At 57.7% G+C, this 20,339-nt stretch overlaps 1 protein-coding gene across 1 annotated transcript in view; it reads right to left on the bottom strand.

Annotated features, from left to right (window-relative positions):
* Positions 1-15,674: 15,674 nt before the first annotated feature.
* The window catches only part of WNT11 (Wnt family member 11), an 11,496-nt gene continuing 6,831 nt past the window's right edge, over positions 15,675-20,339 (bottom strand). Inside the window, exon 4 of the mRNA XM_008057823.1 lies at positions 15,675-16,528. Within this exon, the coding sequence (XP_008056014.1) occupies positions 16,354-16,528 (175 nt within the window). The 3' untranslated portion in view covers positions 15,675-16,353. The remainder of the gene's footprint in view (positions 16,529-20,339) is intronic.

Genomic DNA, 20,339 nt, shown 5'->3' on the forward strand with positions numbered 1-20,339 from the left:
CCATCACCCTTGTTTTGAGCATAGAGGAGTATGGGCAGCCCGATCCCACCCAAGGAGGCCCCTCCTCCGAAGCCGCAGCTGAGGGGTGACCTTAGGGCCCGTACGCTTAGGCTTGGCCTCCTGAGATGACTTGATGACCGCCAGCGTGTGCTGGGCCCTGCACCGACTTCCCGAGATTGTTCTCTGAGTCTCAGACAGGCTGAGAGATATGCCCAGCAAGTCACCTGGTGGGCAGCAGGGCCAGATGGTCAGGGGGCCCATCTGATCCCAGAATCTGTGATTTCCATGCCCCTGTCCCACACTGCCCCCACCATGTGGTATGACCCATGCACGGCGACTCCTGACCTGGCGTGGGCACGTACCTACAGTCAGGCACAGGGGCAGGGGCATCGGATCCAGGCTGAGGGCTCGACTCTGACCGGTGGTAGTACTGGTGGAGAGAGGGGCCCGAATGAGGGGAGTGACTTCCACATCCAAGGCCTGTATGGAAAGCAGTAGGGGGAGGGGCACAGCTGTGGGAAGAAGAGAGGGAGAGGTGGCTGGGCCACCAAGAAGGCCTTGAATGCCAGGCTGAGAAGTCAGCTGCACTTGGAGACCATCAGCGCAGGGCACCATGGCGCAACGCTGCCTCAGTGCTGCTCAGAACTCCGCACAGGATGGTCCTCAAGTCCCCGAGGCTTGTCCCGACGAGGGCCACTTTTCCTCCAGAGGGTCCCCAGCCCGTTTCTGGATGAGAAGCACTGGGTGCTGGCACATCACCAGGGGAGGGTGGGGAGCAGTCAGGGTTGAGGGGGTCTTCCTTCTCTCTGCCAAGCACCCCCATCTTGCCCTGGGCCAGCTCCAAAACAATCCCAGATGCCTCTGGCACCACCAGAGCCTTCAGCACAGCTGGGGAGGGTGGTGGGAACACAGGAAGGAAGCCCCCCACTGTGAGGCTGCTCTCCTCTCATCCCCCCCCCGGAGCCCCTGGCCACAGCACGCCCTCTGCACCCGCCTGTGGCCAGACCCACGTCTGCCCGGATCTTTGGGCAGCAGATTTGAGTTTCCCCTTCATCTGGTAGCCAGCTCCCCCAGCCCTGTGGGGTCCTCCCCTTTCTCCTGGGCCTCTTCTTGGCCCAGGGAAAACATGACTCCCCTGGTGTCCTGAGCCCGGCATTCGGAGCCCTGGGCTGGGCAGTGGCATCCAGAGCCAAGAACCACAAGCTCAGCCGGAGCGCAGGGACCTGGGAACCACTCACCCACGGAGGTGATGTTGAATCTGCCCGTACCCCCCTCGTCGGGTGTCAGAGTGATTTATGGGCAGATGCTGAGAGAAGAGGCTGAGGAAAATAAGCAGTCTTGGGGCACGTCCCATCCCCTCCCCTCCTCACCACCTCCAACCTGCTGCCGCCTCAGGAGAGAGGGAAAGGGCCTCGCTGCTGCGTGACTCTGGGCAGGTTCCTCCCCTCTCTGGGCCTCAGCTGCCTCTGAAATGGGTCTGGAAGCCAACCCCAAATCACAGATTTGTCAGAAGGATCTAGTGGGAAGTTGGCTGTCAAGCACCCAGCTCAGAGCCTGGCATGGAACAGGTCACATCTCGCCCCTGCTCCCAAGTCTGCTGGGCCTCCCATGCTCCCTCCATCTGACCGTGTTCTCTCCGATGCTTCTCCCGCCCTACCCCCTGGCTCGCTGCACTCAGCCCCACTGGCCCCAGGCTCCCCTGCCGGGAATATTCCCTCCCTCACCGGGGGCACATGGCAGGCACCCTCACCAACCCTCTCCCAGTGCTCTGCACAAGTGCCACCTTCACTGTGAGGCTTTCCAGGACCTAGACAGAGGAGTTTCCTCCCCTCACCACAATGCTGCCTGCCTTCCAGCCCAGGCTATTTCATTATGTTTCTCCTTCGTACTGGCCGCCACCCGATAAAAAAGCCCAAACCTCAAGTTTTACTTGTTTGCCTGTTGGATTTATCCCCAGCTAGAGTGGCAGTTCCATGGGGCAGAGGGGTTTGTCCCTTTTGCTTCCCGCGGGACCCTAGGAAGAACCTGGAACAAATAGATGTTCAGGAACTGTGTGGATGGGCAGGAAGGAGGGAGGAGACAGGGGGACCTTGGAAAGGGAATGTGCAGCTGGCTCTGTAGTCTGGGGCACAGCCAGGCACTTGGGAACAGGCATGGCTGGTGGACGCAGAAAGCCCGGAGGCCAGGCTTGTGGGAGAGATGGAGGTGGAGGTAGGCCTGGAGGAGGATGGGCCAGGTTGGGGCCAGACGGCAGAGAGCTGGGTATGGCAGCCTTGACTGACAGTGCAGGCCCCACATAATTTCCCAACGATTAGGGGTAGCTTAAAAGAAGGGATGCCATAGTGGTCTTAACCAAAACCCCCAGACACAGTAGGAAGTGACTAGTCAACCTCGCAGAGACTGGTCTAAAGGCTGTGATTGAGATCATTTGGCTCTGAGCTTCCTGGAAACCACAGTAAGAAAGGAAATAACGGTAAGTCATAGACTGTGTTGTCTGACAGAAGAAGGTACCAATTCCTTAGGAAAGCCTTTTTGTTTTCTAATGCCAAGTTCTAAGAGTGATGTATCCCGTGGTTTCTCTGGAAGAGGGAAGAGAAGGAGCTGAGGGAGCTCATGAGAGCCAGGTGCTGTTCTAGAGGCCCTGCTTGCCCATCACATGGTCCCTCTGGTGAGGGGTCCCCTGTGTTACCGCTTCCGTCTCAGCAATCTTTGGGAAAACCGGGGGGATGTGAAGTCCCTCACTGGTCCAGGCCACATAGCTGGTGAGGAGAGTTGTGGGATTCAAACGAGGACCATTCGCACTGAAGGTGGAGGGAAAAAGCAGCCACGGTGGGTGCCCAGGGCTGAGAGAGGGGGAAGGGGAAGGACAGTGGGGTGGACAAGCAGCCTGGGTCTGCTTGTCGACACAGAAGGCTCCTGGGGAGTCCATCCCACTCGGGGAAGCAGCTGTGGCTCTTAGGCACCTCCTGAACCACCGCTGAACCCTCCGAAATGTGGAGAGGGGTGCATGTTGGTAGAGGCAGGGGCATGACAGACACGTTTCTGGAACCAAAGCCTGGGGAGCTCCTTCCCTGAAGGAGTTGATGGTGGCTGCCCTGACGGTACCTCTTCTCCACTGGGCTGCAGAGTGCATGTAATGGCCTCAGACAGATTTGGACCACTCCACTCCTCTGCTCCAAAGCCCCCCATGGCTTCCCACTGCCCTCAGGATCCAGTCCGACTCCTCAGCCTGGTGTTCAAACAGCACAACACAGCACGCATAATCAGAGCTGGGTGCAAACCTTGGCCCTCCACCTGCTGTGTGACCCTGGGCAAGGTACTGCCTGTCACTGGGGTGCTTCAGCACCTTCCTCCAAAAAACAGGATGCAAATAGCAGCCGCTGGGAGGCTTAGCTGCAGTGGCAAGTGTAAAGGGGTTGACACCAGTGGCAGGTGCGCGACAAGCAATGACTGTGGCTTCTTTTAACTACAGGCATGCCTCCTCACCTCCTGCCCCCATCCCCAGCAGGAGTGGCCACCCTCCAGGCTCTCCCTCCTGTCCCTCTCCTGTCACACCAGACCACTGACCTATCTGGAATGAATTTATTACTTTCTCATTCAACTTCCTTAAGGTCTTTCTGGACAGGTCCTGGATTGAATTTTGGGGATACAGATGATCCAGACCCCTCTTCTGTTCTTGGGGAGCTCTAGACTGTCCAGACAAAGATGACTTCTCCTCTGGGAGTCCTGAGAGGCCATGAGCCTGGCTCCAAAAGGCCCCTCAGCTACCTGAGACAGAAAGCCCAGGGACTAAGAAGGCCTGGCAGAGGCTCTAATCCAGTTAGGGGATCAGAGGCAGCTTTCTGGGGTAGTTGAGACTTTAGTTAACTCTTTTTTTTTTTTTGAGTTGGAGCCTCACTGGAGTGCAGTGGCCGCTGTTGGCCACCGCAGCCTCGACCTGCTGGGCTCCAGCGATTCTTCCGCCTCAGCCTTCCGAGTAACTGGAACTACAGGCATGTGCTACCACGCCCAGCTCATTTTGATTTATTGTAGAGATGAGGTCTTGCCAAGTTGCCCAGGTGGGTCTCGAACTCAGGGGCTCGGGCAATCCACTCACCTCAGCCTCCCAAAGGCGCGGGATTACAGGCTGAGCCACCGAACCTGGCTTAGTTAACTCTTAAAGAACATCCATCCACCCACCCATCCATCCATCCATCTATCCATCCTTCCAACCAACCAACCAACCAACCAACCAATCATCCATCTAATTTATCCATCCATCCATCCATTTATCCATTCATGAAAGCATTAATTTTTTCGTGTATCAACCCATGTTCATCCACTCACCCAGGTTTATCCATGCATTACTCCTCCAGCAGCTCAGCAACACACACCTCAAGTGATGTGGAGAAACTAGGCACAAACCTTCCATCTCAGCAGTTTATCTTCAAGACCAGAAAGAGGTTGTGGGGTCAGGCATGACCACTTGGATCCCAGAGAGGATGAGCCTCCCTGCCCCTCTTTGGTTTGGTCTTCTTACCTTTGGATCATCTGGATGACCACACAGTAGGCGAGAAGGTGGAGGAGAGTGGGACCCCATGGGGGGGAGTCAGGGCCCGGCCTGGCTGTGTGTACCCGACCAGGGGCAGCCGGGAAGGGCACGGCGAGCCCAATTACACCAAGGAGAAGCTCTGAGGAGTCACTTCCCAGGGAACCTGCAGTTCTTCTGGGACAGGGTTTGACTCCAAGGGCAGAATCCCGGGCAGGGCAACCTTAAGCCTGGTGGAGGAGGGGTTCCCAGGCCCCTCAGATCACACCAGAGGGTCGAGCCTCTTTGTAGACAGAGTAGGAAGGAGTGACAGGAACACCAGGATTGCTGGGATGAAGAAAGGGCTCCCCAGCCAAGTGAGCATCCTTTGGCCCCAGATCCTTGGTCCCGAGCAGATAGCATTCTGGGAGAAGACAGCCCTGCTGGGCACTTCACATCCAGGGGCTCACCCAGCCCTTACCTGTGGCTGTAGGGACAAAGAGGTGCAGAGGTGCTCAGAATTTGCCCCTGAGAGGCCAGGCCCCTGAGTTCTCAGAGAAGCTTGTGGGGAGCTGCCCCATCTCCTCCCAGGCGGCCTCGGTGAGGGACAACTTGAACCCCCAGCAGATTCAGCTGACAGCTGGGTCCTGTTTCCCAGCCTCACTCTCCAACTCATTAAATAGACCGTTCTGGGTGAGGGGCAGAGAATGTAGGTGATACCCTGGCTGTGCAGGGACCCAAGCAGGTGCTGGAGTGAGTGGGGACAGTGAATGGGCCAACCTGGAGCCCCTGAGTGAGGGGCACTGTGACCCTGACTCAGGGGCTGGGGATCCAGGGGCCACTGAACTGCAGCAAAGAGCTGCCTCTGTCCCCCTCTCCCATACACGGAGAGACAGAGGCCTTAGGGCAGGGAGGGCTCATGGTGGGGTGGAAGGGTTTGTTCCCAGAGACACTCTAACCAGCTGGGCTTCATTGAGAAGATGCAGCCCCCGACCCCTGTAGGCCAGCTTTCTTGTTGTTCTTTTCACCTCTTCGTTTATTGAGGCCTTCCCTGGCAGGCCCTGATAGGAAACTGAAGATGACTGGGTGGGATCAACACAAGCAGAAACTTACAGGGTGACTCAAGCGTCCCAGGGGGAGTCCAGGAGCTGGGGCTGTCAAATTGGGGCCCCCTCTGCCTGGAGAAGGCGGAGAGAACGTCCCAGAGACAGAGGGTGTTGAAAGACCATAAAAGTCTCCAGGCTGCCCAGGGACAGGCAGGAGGGATGACAGGCAGAGGCCTGGAGACCGGGAAGAAGATGGCAAGGTGAAAAGTGTGTACGGGACGGTGGCAGGAAGCATTGCAGGGTGCATGTGCACACGTGCCTGTTGGGAGGAACAGGCTGGGAGGGAAAAGCGGCCAGCTCAGGGGGGCTGATCCTGCAGAAGGCGGGGAGCCGTGGGGGGTGCTGGGTAGGAGCGTGATGAGGTTGGGGACCTGAGCTACAGCATGCTTCTCTGAACCTCCAGCATCAGCATCACCTCCAGTGCCGGGCCCACCCCCTTCCCAGTGTCTCTGATTTACTAGGTTTGTCTGGGACCTGAGAATCTGCATTTTAACACATGGAGGGACACTTAAGCATGGGGAATGATGGGACGTCTCATTCATGGAGATAGGGCTCAGGACTGGAGTTGAGGAGGGAGGTTAGGTCTGAGGTTCCCAGGAGACCAGAGGGAATCAGATTCTGGGTGGTGCCAAACTGCCGCCAGACTTGAGGCCCAGGGAGAGAGCTGGCTGCAGAGGAAAGGCGAGCAGCCTGGGGTACAATGGGTCCCTGCCCCTTGCAGGCCTGCAATAGATGGCTTCCTCCTCCAGGAACCCCAAAGCACCCCCACCTCGAGCTGCCACTGCCCAGGAGGGCTGGGGTTGGGACCAGGACTCTGCAGTCAGACCTGGACCTGAGTCCAGCCGCCTACTGCCCTCTGTGACCCCGGGCGAGTCACACCACCCACCAAGCCTGGTTTCCCATCTAAAATGACAGTAACAGTACCCGCCTCACTGAGCTGTTCTGAGGTGCCATGGGATATGAAAGTGCTGGGTTAGCTGTGTGTACACGCATGCGTTGCTATTGTTATCATAATCATTATTATTTCCCTGTAGGGCAAGGGAGCCTGGTGGGAAGGCGTGATGCCTTAACCCCAAGGAATTCTGAAAGCTGGCATTCTGGGCACCATGACAGGCCTGTGCAAAAAAACATTTGTGATGGAAGCCCAGGAACATGGGGGGGCTCGTGGCCTCTGTGATGTGGCTCCTGGCACGGGGCCTGGGGCAGGGCCATCGGGCCAGGATCTGAGCTCTGCTCCCTTCCGCACAGACTAAATATTTGGGCTTCTCCTTCCCCCGCCTGCCGGGACCCCTCTAGCTGGGAGAGGGAGAAGACCCCGCCTTGGAGGGCAAGGCGGGGTGGGGTAAGGGGTGGTGGGGATTGATTATAGCAGTCCCTGCCTCTTAGAGGCTCCAGCATGGCCAGGGGATCTGCATCTGACACGTAGTGGAACCTGGGGCAGCCCTGCCTCTCTGGGCCTCAGTTTCCCCATCTGTAAAGTGGAGTTGGAGTCAGGAGGTTGTATAGGCTGACTCCCAAGGTCCCTTCTGGCTCTCTCTCCAGTGACCAAGCCCTCCGGAAGCCTCCCCCTTGGGAGGGCAGAGCTGGCCCTTAGTGAGTGGTGACAAGGGGACCTGCAAAATGGGTCAGTCCCTCCTGAGCAGGGAGGCAGGAGACCCAGTGACAACACAGATGATGTCCTGGGAAAGATGGAAGGTCCCAGGGCAGCAGCATTTATGGGGGGAGGTCAGGCTTCCACGAAAGCACACCCAAATGCCACTCACATTTTCCCTCCTCCTGTGGCTGTCATAGGCACCTGGCGTGTGCCCCACATCATGACAGGGGCTGTGGAAGGAGGCCATACCTCCAGCTCCCTGGGGAGTGTGGGGTCCTGTGGACGCAACCTGATGGGACCCGCCAAGAGGGCAGCAGAGCCGTGTCTGGAGGGCCCAGGAACCAAATCCCCACACCGTGATCTTCATGGCGATCACTCACAAGGCCTCACGCCCTCGACCTTACCTACTTCTCTCAACAACCCAGAGGGGGGAGGACGCTGCTGGTGACCATTGTGAAGAGACCCAGGTCACCCAAGAATGAAGTGGCCTGCTCAGAGTCACCACAGGGACTTGTCTCTTGTGTAATGATTTTGCTGTGAGCTTCTCCTAGGGTTACGTCGCTCCAGCTGCCAGGACCTGTGTGGGCCCCGTGCCTCGTGCCCAGGGAGCGCTCAGTGAATGCCAGTTACGTGCTCCCTGCTACAGCGGGGCTCCAGCAGGACAGGGCTGGCTGGGACAGGTTTCCATCTTCCCAGGCTGCTCTGATTTGCTGAATCCTATTACTATTCACAGTGCCTCCCAGTAGTGCCCCTTTGGGAACTTCTCCCAGGAGACAGACATCCCGGGAGCCAGGTCCCCAGGCGGAGGTGTGGGCTCTGACGTCGGCTGCTTCTGCCCCACTTCCTCCGTGGGTCCGGGACCTCCGAGAGATCTGAGAGACGCCCTCAGTGCATACACATGCCCTGGGGCGGCCCTGGCTCACAGTGGGCGCTCAGGAAACACGAGCATGGCGAGATGGGCTGGAAGGCCCTCCACACAGGATTAGGCACCACCATGGACCACTCAGGCCCAAACCACGGGGAGCCAGAGCCATAAGGGATCAGTGGTCTAATCCCAGGTTTCTCATCTGTCCATTGGGGTTAACCTGCAGGAACCTGCGGTCTGAGTGCCCACCAGTCACCAGGTGGACGGCATCCCCCAAGAGGTGCACATGTCTCCTGTGCTGAGTGAGAGATACCCACCTTGATCCTGGACCCCAGCCTGGGATCCCTCTGCCGCTGCCCTCACCACATCAGGCCTTGCATCTCTGCTCGTTCTAGGCCAGGCTCTGGGTTGACAGTGGGAAAGGTGGAGACTCTAGGGGCTCTGGAGCATTGGTGTCTGCAGCCCCAGGACCACATGGGGCGTGGGTGGGATGCTGTGAGAGGCTGAACACTTGGTGGCAGGAAAGGCCCTCAAAGAGACTCATGGGAGAAGAAGCCATGGGACTGTGAGGCTTCATCAGGGATCTGGGCAGAGCCTCCCCTACTCGGCCTCCATTCCGGCTGTCAAAGGAACTGCATGTAAGGGCGAGGCTGGGCTTCACCCCTGCAGCCCCTCCCAGACCACCCTGCATGGGATCCCCCAGAGCTGGGTTTGTCCATAAGCCCGAAGGCCCCTGCATATGTCTTCTGAAGAGACCTTACTCTCCCACCCCTGACCTTGGCCGCACTGTCCTCTCTGCCTGGATGTCCTCCTCGGGTCCACGTGGGCATTGCTCCTCCTCCTTCTGGATCCAGCTGAGGCACTCACGGAGCTTCCTCTGGGAGGGCCACCCTGACTCCCTTCCCCTGCCCGCTGGTCCCAGCCCCCCGCCCACTGCTTGCCCCTCGGTTACAGTATCTTTCCCATGTCTGGGATTCTGGAACTCTGGGAGCTGGGCCTCAGCTCTGACTTCCCAGTGCCTGTAGAGCCTGGCTCAGTGGAGGTTTGCTGACTGACTGGCTGTGTGACTGAATTCTTTCATCCCAGTGGCTACCGATGAGTAACTCATTATCTGCCAAGTGCTGGATGTACATTACCTAGTTTGAGCCTCACAATAATCCAAAGAGGTGAGAATTGTTCATCCTCCTTTACACATGCACAGACGAAAACTCAGAAAGGTACAGCACCTCATCACAGGTCACACAGCCAGCAAGGTCAGGGCCCTTGACTGGTAACAGTGCTGTGCCCCTAACACGTGATGCTCCCCCAGCCCCTCCCGTGACAGAGTCCTGTCTTGGCGCCATCACCCCATGGCAGGCATGTAGCCTAGGAGCTGGGGTGGGCTTGCCTGTGTCCCCAGCCTGCGGTGCAGGGCAGGGCACAGAGCCCAAGCTCAGGGGAGCTTGGGGAAGGAACGATGGAGTGGGTAATAGGGATGGCGTGGTGCTGGAGGCCCTACATGCTTGACCTTGCTCTGCAGGTCCATGCTGCCAGATAGCAGGAGGGAAGGACAGCAACTATGGGAGGCCAGGTGTCCCCAAACCAATAGTCACAGGGCACAGAGCTGCTGGCACATGTCCCTCGGAGCACTGCAGGCAAACCCTCTCACAGACCCTCAGGGAGACCACCCAGGACAAGCAGCCAGTCCCTGGGAGTTGGTCTTGAATCAGAGAGTGCCCAGGTCACCTGTTCTCTCACCCATAAATGTCCAGAAAACTATGAGAGCCAAAGAGAGACAGGGTCTGCATCCAGTGGCTTCCAGCCTGCTTGCACTCCCTGCTTGGACCAGAGGGCTCAGATGGGACTGTCAGTGAGGGCAGCTCTTGGGAAGGGGAGTAGGGGGAGAGAAGGACGGTGTAGACACAAGATGCACCTCCTACTTCCGGTGGAGAAGGCCAAGGCAGGCAGTTCTGGGTCTCCAGCTCCTGGACATGATAGACTCGTGGCATCCTTGAGTCCTGGTGTCCTGAGGTCCCAGGGCTGGGGAATGATTTGGAATGGAGGTCCAGAATCCAAGAAAAATGGGCTCTGAGAATCTGAGTGTGAAGGAGCCTTCAAGGTCATGGCCTCTAACAGGCCGTTGTCTGCTCCGTCTGGGGCAGCCTTCTGCACCACAGCCCCTCTGGGGACTGCACATTTTATGGATGCATAGACGGCAGGAACATAAAGTAAACACTTGGATTTTAATGACATCTGTGCCCCCGCCCAGGATTACTGGAGGCTGGGCCTCTGGCAAGCCCCTGTCCTCACCTGCCAGCCCGATGGGGATGTCTGGGACGGTGGGACCCTCCATAGCCTCCTCCTGCCCCTCCCCCCCCCACTGCCCTCTCCGCCCCGGCCCCAGCCTTCCAGCCCCTCTGCTGGCGCCTAGCAGGTGAGGCCATGGGGACCAAGGGGCCCGATAAGGAGAATGTCTTCAGCAGCCGCGGGCCTGGGGAGCCGAGCGGATATTGATTTGGTCTACTGGAGCAAAGGGACCCGTTAAAAGTGCGGCTGTGAAATCGCTCCGCCTGAAGCCAGCCAGCGCGGCGGGCGGGCGGGCGGATGGCCTGGTGGGCCAGGGGTGTGCGGGCCAGCCGGCGACTAGCACCCTGGTGGGGCGGTCCCGGACACCCTGCAGGGTCCTCCTCTGCCCTGGTGTCCACAGACTCCGGTGCTGCCACCATCCTCCACTTCCTGGCATCCCTGAGCACACGTGGCTGTCCGGCTGTGCCCATGCTGACCCCTCCTCCTCGGCTGCCTTCTCCAACCCTTGAAATCCCCCTCAGCTTTGCAGACCCAGTACACATGGCACCTCTCCCATGAAGTCTTGCTTTGTTTACTCCCGACACCCTTAGAGAAATGGGCTTTCCCTTCCCAGGTCCCCAAAGGTCCCAGGAATCTCCCATCTTCTGCCTTCTGTCCTCTGCTGTAATAACCAAGAGCTGTGAACCCTGAAGGGGATGCCTGAGCTTCACACCCCCCTACCCCACTTCCACGCAGGGGAGGCCTAGGCGGCCAGATCCATAGGTGACACTGAGCAGCTCACTGGGAGAGGGCAGGGCAGGAAACTTGGCTGAGCTGCCACCTGATGGGCACCCTGACCCCACACTGCCTGGACTGTGCTTCCCGGTCCTTGCAACAGATGTCAGGAACAGCTCAGTCTCAAATAGTTCCCTCTCCCTCCCGGGTGATGCCCTGCTGGCCGCACTGAGGGCTCAGAGCCAACCCTCACTCAGCCAGAGGTCCACCTTCTCCCTGGGGTGCCCATCATGGAGGCTGAGAACAGGCCCACAGTTGGAGCCAGGTAGTCTGGGGTTTGAATCCTGGCTCTGCCACTACTTACTCTCTAACTTTGGGCCAGCCACTTCCCTCTCTGCGCGTCAGTTTCCTCATCAATAAAACAGAGATACTGGACCTGATTCCTTAGAATGGTTGTGAGAATTGAACCAGACAACTACTGCGGAGGCCAAGAGAGAGCCAGTGGTAGCCCAGAGTCACACAGTAAGAGAGTAGAAAAGATACTAGATTTCTGTCTCCTAGCCCCAGACTCCCCTTATCCCACCCAGCCCCTCTTGGGCCAGGGGCACTGGGCTGGGGCTGGCCGGGGGCCGGCAGGCTGGCCTGTGTGACCTGGCAGCTGGTCTCCGTGACCTCAGGAACAGCAGACCATCGGCTGGCTCAGGCTGGATTGGGCCCCCTTGGTGGTTCCTCTGGCCTGACCAGGCCTCCCCACGGGCCTTATCTGTTCATTCCATCCTTTCCCACCACACTAATCTCTCCCTCTTTTCAGGAGTTCCTGCTTCCTCTCTGCCGCCTTCTTGTCTCTTCCCCAGACCTGTCTCTCCTGCCTCCTCCAGCTGGCCTCCCACACTCAGTTCAGAGCCTCCTCAGAGCGGCTGGAGCTGTCACCACTAGCGAGTCTCTATCTCCCTGAGGCGCTCGGAGCCTGGCAGGGCCCCAGCTGGCACTGCTGCCCCCTCACGCAGGAGGGAGGTGGAGCGCGGCCTGAGTGGGGAATCCGCTGGTGGCAAGAATTCTGACACCGGGTCAGTACCCGGCCTTTCAATTCCTTGAGCTGGTCACTGGCCTGTCCAGGGCTGCAATGTGGTAGCTTGTAGGTTTTTACTGTAAAACTCCCAAGTATCTAGTTGTTGTGGATCTAGGTCTCTGAACGCAGAGAGAGCCTTACTTGTAGTGTTCTGGGGGCCTGGGATCCTCCAGGCCCTGCCCGGGCAGTCAGCCCAGCCGCCTTCTTAGTGTCCTGGCCAGTGGGTGAGGAGGGACCAGCACTAACCCCCAGCCTCTGGTTGTCCAACCCCTGGCCACCTGGAAAGGTGCAGGCCTTTGTCACATGTCCGAGGACTGACGAGCAGCAGATGCACAAGGCCTATTGAGTCAGGGCCCCATCCAGGAAACGATCTTCTGCCTCCCACGCTGCTCATGCCTGACTGGAATGCAGATGAGTGGGAAGGGGCTCAGAGCCCAGCCCCTTCCCAACTTTCTGTGAGATCTGGAGCAAGACACCTCTCCTCTCAGAGTCCCAGCTTTTGCCTGTGTCGAAGGGTGACAATGATACTACCGGCAGCTACTGTGAAGACAATTTGGGAGGACGTGTTTGGAATGTCCTGAAGCAGGTGCACAAGAAATGGTAGTATTTCTATTACTACAATCACCCAGAGAGTCATTCTGGTCCTTGGTCCGGTTTCTCCATTTTCTTTTCTTTTTCTTTTTTTTTTTTTGTGTGTGTCAGAGTCTCACTCTGTCGCCCAGGCTGGAGTGCAGTGGCATGCTCATGGCTACTGCAGCGTCAACCTCCTGGGTTCAGACGATCCTTCTACCTCAGCCTCCCAAGTAGCCTGGACTACAAGCATGCACCACCGTGCCTAGCTAATTATTTTTACTGTTTTTGTAGAGACGAAGTCTTGCCATGTTGCCCAGGCTGGTCTCGAACTCTTGGGCTTGGCAATCTTCTCGCCTCAGCCTCCCAAAGTGTTGAGATTACAGGTGAGCCACCATGCCCGGTTCACTTTCCCATTTGCTTGTCCCAATTAAGAGCCAAGGGACACCTTCAAGTTCAACACTTTTGACGTGTGTTTTGTGCTCAGCCCCGATGAGCTGCCCCCAGATCCCAGGGTCCCATGGGTGCATCGGGCTAGTCCTAGCCCGTAAGGAGACCCCGAACAGGTGGAGGAGACAGGTATAGACACAACACAGACCTCCATAACACCTTGGCTCAGCATAGCATTGGAGAGGAGCACAGAGGCTGTGGGAATCCAGAGCAGGCCCCAGGCCCAGGCTGAGGATGGCCACAGAAGACTTCCTGGAGGAGGGGGCCGTTTACTTGGGCCTTCTGAAGGAGAGAGCATTAGCTGAACACTTGAGAGGATGAGCATGATGCTGCTTTAAAGGTTTGGCCGGGCGTGGTGGCTCATGCCTATAATCCCAGCACTTTGGGAGGCAGGGGTGAGAGGATTATCTGAGCCCATGGGTTCGAGACCAGCCTGGGTAACTTGGCGAGACCTCATCTCTGCAATAAATTTGCAGAGCCACAGCCCTCCAGCTTGGGCGACAGAATTAGACTCCGACAGAAAGAAAAGTGAGAGAGAGAGAGAGAGAGAGAGAGAGAGAGAGAGAGAGAGAGAGGCAGGCAGGGAGGGAAAGAGAGAAAAAGAAAGAAGAAAGAACGAAAGAAAGAGAGAGAAAGAAAGAGGTTCAAAGGGTGGTGGGGAGCCTGGGGAGCACTGGGGAGGGCTTTGTGGAGAGAGCTGTGGAGGCCGTGTGGGTTTGCAGCAGGGAAAACAGCATTCCAGGCAGGGGAGAACGGCAGATGACCCAGGAGAGGCAGGCCGAGCCGCTGGGGAAGGGATTCCTGGGGAGTTTCGGGAATTGCAGTGGGAAGAGTCGCAGGGGACCTGGGGGACAAGCCTTGTGTACCAGGCCAGGGGGCCAGCAACTGGTACTGTGGGCCGGCTGTGGAGGCTGATGGAGGCTGTGGAGCAGGGGAAGCCCTGCCCTGGAGAGAGGACACTCCGGGGCTCATTCTAGGGAGGCCGGCAGGGCCCCCAACCCTCACCCCTGCCAGAGAGGCTCCACCCACTTCCCCCCATCCCTTATCGGCTCTGGGACCACAGGAAAAACCCTGCCTGTCTCTGTTTCCTCATCTGCAAAACAGACCAGAAGACTTATCTTGAGACTCCTTCCAGCTGCGGCTCTGTGGCTCTGGCCACCCCCACTGCAAGTTTTCAGGCAGGGCTTGGCGGGCAGTCACAAAAGCCCTCCAGCTTCCCCGCCCCATGACCGGCACAGCCCCTGAGGGTCCCACCGTGCTGCTGTCCCACCCCAGGAATGCCCGCTCCCCTTGCCGGAGGCCCTGCCCTTACAGGTGGTGCCTTGCCCTCAGAGGGCTCTGGGAGTGGAGAGCCCTCCCCCCGGGTCCCCGTCCCCTGCCCTGCACACGGAAAGTCAGTTCACAGCGTTCTCTTGCAGCCTTTGTCTTGTGAGGTCACCCTCCCGCCAGGGCAAGATGCAGGCGATGAATACTGCTTCTGTTTGGCGGGCAGACGTAGCCCTTCGGTTATCAGCACCGTCCACAGGTGTGAAATGACACCGAAACTCAGAGAGGGACCGTGACGTGCCCGGGGTGATCCCACTCCCCTTGGGACCCTGCCTTCCCGTCCCTCCTGCCTGTCTGGCTGTGGCGTCTCAGTCTCCTTTGGCTCTTTTTCCTCTTGGTCTCCCTGACTCTGAGGAGGGGATGCCCAGGCCCAGGCCTTGGTCCTCCTGGCTTTTCCCTCCCACCCCTTAGTGGTGACGCCCACTGTGAGTCCCAGGTCGGGCCTCTCCCCAGAACTCCAGACTCCAATGTCTGCCTAGCTTCTCAGTATTTCCATTTGGAGCATAAACAGCCTCGCAATCCCCATGTGTCCGAATCCGAACCCCAGCCCTCTCTCCACCCCCATCTCGGTATTCGGCCCCTCCATCCCTGCAAGTGCTGTGGCCAAAACCTTGGCAGTCATCTTCGAGCCTCCCTCCCCTCACAGCCCACAGGCGAAAGGAGAACAAATCTTGTTGGCTCCACCTTCAAAACGGACCTGGAATCCAACCACTTCTCACCAGGGCCACAGCTGCCAGCCTCCAGGCACGAGGCTGGGACTTTCCCAGCTTCTGGCCGTCATCATCACAATGGGGAAACTGAGCTGTCAGGGAGCCTTCCCGGGGTCACAGAAAACCCACCACGGCTGCCCCCCACCTCCCCGAGACCTGTGTCCCCCACTCCCCAGGGTGGGTTTCTCTTGATGGCAGCTTAGCAGGCCTGACAACACGGCCAGGCCATGCCGTGCGCCTGCCTGTGTGTCCCGGCAGAACGAAGATGCTGCCAGCTGGGTTTATGTTTCAAGACGTCTGTCCTCGCCCTTGACCAAGCGATCTTATAGGGAGACCGGAGCCAGGGCAGGATGGAGGGGGGTGCGGGGGGGACTGGGGAAAGTATGGACATCAGTCAAAAGCCGCCTTGCCTGGAAACCCGAGAGTCCTCCCTGCCAGCCCCGGGATCTGCTGAGTTCACTTGAGGAGGCCAGAAACTGCAGGGGCGGGCTGGGGTTTGCTCCACATTTATTTCATACAGCTATTTAAAAAGCTTGTTTTTAAAATATAGATCATTATATATATATATATATTTATATATATAAAATATATAAAAAGGAATTGAGGAGAGCCACCCCAAAGAAAAAGCTATGTTTTATAAATATTTCTGTAGCTCCCACATCCCAAAGGAAGAACAAACAAAAAACAAATCATTTACAACCCAAACTAGTGGTTCCATATGGTTGGCCCAGTAGGCTCAGACCCTGGGGTGGGGCGGTGTCGGGGAGGGTCCGCAGAACATTCTGGTGAGGGGAGGCAGACCCTTTCCCGGAGCCTGGTCTCTCTGGGCCCAGAAAGGTCAAGTCCACACCAGTCTCACCACCCCCATGCCCCTGGCTTTTTAGACCAGACTGTGGGCACTCCAGGGCCCTGGCTGCCGCTGGGGTTATTTTTAATCTCGTCGGTTTCCTTTGATGTCCGGGCCCTCCTTCCAGGGTGGCCAGACCTTCTGTTCCTGGTGGCTTCTAAGGAGGCAAGCCCAAGCCGCCTCCCACGCCTGGCGTCTGGAATTCACAGGCAGAAATCCACGGGTGTCTCAGGCCTGGCCCTGCCTGGCGCGGGGGTCCTCCAGCAGGGTCCGCAGAGCCCGCGCTCCTGCATGGGGCGGAGGCCAGCCTCACTTGCACACGTAGCGCTCCACGGTGCGCTCACACCTGCGGCAGGTGACGTAGCAGCACCAGTGATACTTGCAGTGGCACCGCTCGACCACGCGGTCTGTGTAGGGGTTGTAGCCACGCCCACAGCACATGAGGTCGCAGCTGTCACTGCCATTGGATGTCTTGTTGCACTGTCTGGGGTGGGGGGTGGGGCAGGAGGTCAGTGAGTGCTCTGGTCACCCCCCAACACTTCACGACAGGCTGGCCTGTCCCCGCCAAGCAGCCGGCAGCCGCCCCCATGACCAAAAACTCAGCCCCTTTTGGAAGGTATCTTGATCCTTGGGGCATTTCAGATCATCCTCTAAGGATACTTCTAACTTTTCCCCACGTTTCCAATAAGGTTATCAAATGATGGGGTTGCTTTGTATTCTTGGAGATAACTTATTTATCTTATTTCTGTTTCTTATTATTTTTAGGAGATAGGGTCTCACTCTATCATCTAGGCTGGAGTGCAGGGGTGCCATCATAGCTCATTGTAACCTTGAACTCTTGGGTGGTCCTCTTGCCTCAGCCCAACTAGCCAGAACTACAGATGTACACCACCATACCCAACTATCTAAAAACAATTAATTTTTTTGTAGAGATGGGCTCTCACTATGTTGCCCAGGCTGGTTTCGAACTCCTAGCCTCAAGCAATCCTCCTGCCTCAGCCTCTCAAAGTGCTGGGATGACAGGTGTAAGCCACTGTGCCTGGTTTGTTTTTTCCACTTCTAAATGCTGGGAGGACCCTCAAATCTGTCTAATAATTCTACCTTCACATTTAATCTTTAATTAATTATGACTGATGTAAAGATCGTTTTGACTTTTAGAATCCCAGGATAAATTCTGAGACACTCAGTATGGCCTTAGGGGTGAGGCCCCATGGGCATCTGGCACACTGCCCGTGGATGGAGAGGGGCCTGTCAGCCATGTGACTCCCACAGGTCAGGCATTCCTCCAGGATTCTATCTTAGGGAGGCCTGCAGGACCCTCGGGCCCGTGGAATTATTATTATTTTTTTTTTTGGGTTGGAGTCTCACTCTGTCACCCAGACTGGAGTGCAGTGGCCGCTCCCGGCCACCGCAGCCTCGAATGCTGGGCTCCGGCGATCCTTCCGCCTCAGCCTTCCAAGTAGCCGGAATTATAGGTGCGCACTACCACACCCGACTGACTATTTGATTTATCGTAGAGATGAGGTCTCACTGCCCAGGTGGGTCTCAAACCCGTGGGCTCAGGCCATCCACTCACCTCAGCCTCCCAAAGGTGCGGGATTACAGGCTGAGCCACCGAGCCTGGCTCCGTGGAATTATTAAGCCCGTTATGCAGCTGAAAAGAGGTTCAGCAAAGGGCCGGGGCCTAGACTCAAGGATGCTGAAGCCAAGGCCTACAGTGCATGGAACCCATGGGCCTGGCAGGGGCTGCACTTCTCCCTGAATCACTCCTGTGGAATGGGAAGATATTGAAGGCCCATATAATGCAAATATCCTCTTGAGATCAGTTCTTCAGTCTAGCCACAAAACACCTGTCCAGATTGGCACTTTTTCTAGCTGTGCTGAGGCTGGAGAGGAGGTGTGTTTATGGGATGCAGTGGGGGTAGAGCCGTGGGGCTACTGGGCGGGGACAAAAAGGCCCTGCATCTGAGTGGACAGAGGAATCCCAGAATTCCAGATGGGCAAGCCCCAGAGGTCTAGAGGTCAGAAAGTCGGGAGGAGGCTGGGCAGCAGCCAGAGAGGCCCAGGCTTGAGCTGAAAGGGACCATGGGGTGGGAAGGAGGGTACCCCTGGAGTGAGAGTCAGCAGGTGACCTGCCTGTGTGGGCAAGAGGCAGGAGGCACAGCAGGAAGAACACATGCCCCAGGGTCAGACAGACCTGGGTTCAAACCCCAGCTCTGCCACTCACTGGCCGCGTGACTTAGGCCTCTCTGGGTTTCCTTTTGTGTGAGACATTAAAGAGGTCTCCTCAGTGGTAGGAAGGGGACACAGTCAAAGTCAGGAAGAGGGACTAGGGAGGGTGGGGCCATGGGCCCAGGGCAGGGCCACTGGGATGCCTGGCTCCCAGGGCACAAGTTGGCACAGGCTATGGAAGGGCAAGTTTCAGGGATGCCGGCCTCTGGAAGAAACATGATAAGAGGGCTGGGGTTGGGAACAGGGACTACTGATTAGGTCTCAGTTTCCTGGGGCCTAACCTGAGCAGGGTTGCAAGGTATCATTCCCAGCTAGGGAGCCAACATCTAGAGCCACACCACCTGAGCACAAACTCTGTACATGAGCTCCTGTGAATTGTAGCTCATTTACATCCAGCCCTCTGCATGCCCAATCTCCTAACCTAGTCAGTCTCACACTTCCCTTCCTCCAGGAAGGCTTCCTTGATGCCCAGACTGGGTCAGGACCCCTCTGGGCTCCCCTCACCCTGCCTGGGTTCCCTGCTGTTATAACACAAGCACTAAAGGTCCCCCACACCAGCACTGCCAGAGCCCCAGCTGATCTGGGCCCATGTAATGGCTGCAAGAAGCGCTTGTGTCATAAACTACTGAGAAATTGGAGTTTTTTGTTACTGCGGCAAAAGCTGACCCATACTGATCCCTGCAGGGGCCCACTCCCGAGAAGGACTGATGGCGAAGCACGGCAGGAAACCTGTGGGGTGGGGGACGTGCTAAGGAGACCAGGAGGAGGATGGCACTGTGGGACGGGGCCTCCTGCCCAGGAGTGCGGGGGCAGCTGGGAGAGAGGCCTGGCAGCCTGAGGGCAGATGGATAGGGGAGGCCGCCATGGCCTGGCACAGAAGAGATGCCAGGTAAGTGTCCCTGGAGATCACTCGCCAGCCCTGGGAACAGCATGGATGTCCATTGTGCGGAAGATGGGACTGAGCAGCAGGCCAGTGAAGATATGTGGTCCTGTCCACCCAGCTGGGTCCCGGGCACACACAGAGCAGCCAGATCCCAGGAAACCCTCTTCACGCTGGGGTCCTCAGTGGGCCTCCCCAGCCTCTGTGTTCTAGAATCCTCCTCTGCCTCCCCCCTCAGCTGTCTCAGCCCAGCCTCTCGCTCCTTCCTGTCTCCCTGGCCTGACCTGGTTCCATCTTCACTCGCCCGACCCCCTCAATCTGGCCTCCAGATGCGAGCCTGGGCCTCCTCACCGAGCCTGCTGCCCCTGCCTGCGGGGACGGAGCCCCCCAAGCCACCCCTCCCTCTCCTGGAGACAGGAACGTGGGCTGTGGAGGAAGTCGATGCTGGCTGGGCACCAACTATGTGCCAGACACGTTCTCAGACACCCGCTCTCTGGTTCAATATTCTTTTAACCCCGAGAACACTAGTCTTGTGGAATGCTATTAAGGGCTCCTTAATAAAAGAGTTCCACGGCCAAACACCTCAGGGAAACCCAGGCTTAAACAGATTTTTTGCTGCAGGATGCCTCAGAGCCTTTAATACATTCTTGTGCCTTGTGAATCGCTATAGGGAGTTTCCCAAACATTTCTAGAGGCAGGACTCTCTTTTGATGGTACCTCGGGACTAGCTTTCTCCAGAACTGCCTTTGAGAGGTCACCGGAATCCTCGTGGGCCCACCCAGCACACAGTAGGGCCTCAGGCGCCACCCGCTCCCTCCCTCTCCCCTGTTTTGAGCTGGCTGTGGCGGCCATGACTGGGCCAGCTGGGATCCCCAGGAGGAGACCAGAGGAGCCAGGGCTGGGAGGAGGGCTCACGGGGCTCAGGGGACACAGGAGCACTACGTGCACACTTCCGGTGTGGCCATGGGCTGGGGGCCGCCCCCAACCCCTGTGCCTCTCAGTCCCTCTCTGTCCAATGAGCAGTCTGTATGACCATTCCCAGTCACTTATTCATTTGACACACATTTTCTGGGCGCCTAGCTTATGCTGGGCAGCCCATTTCCTACCCGGTCTCTCAATATAGTCACGTTTCTTCCCCTCTGTCTCCCGCCCCAGGGAGAAGGTGGACGGGCCTCCTGCGGGG

Source organism: Carlito syrichta, unplaced genomic scaffold, assembly GCF_000164805.1.
Source record: "Carlito syrichta isolate Samal-C Ts95f unplaced genomic scaffold, Tarsius_syrichta-2.0.1 Scaffold303134, whole genome shotgun sequence".
Lineage (NCBI taxonomy): Eukaryota > Metazoa > Chordata > Mammalia > Primates > Tarsiidae > Carlito > Carlito syrichta.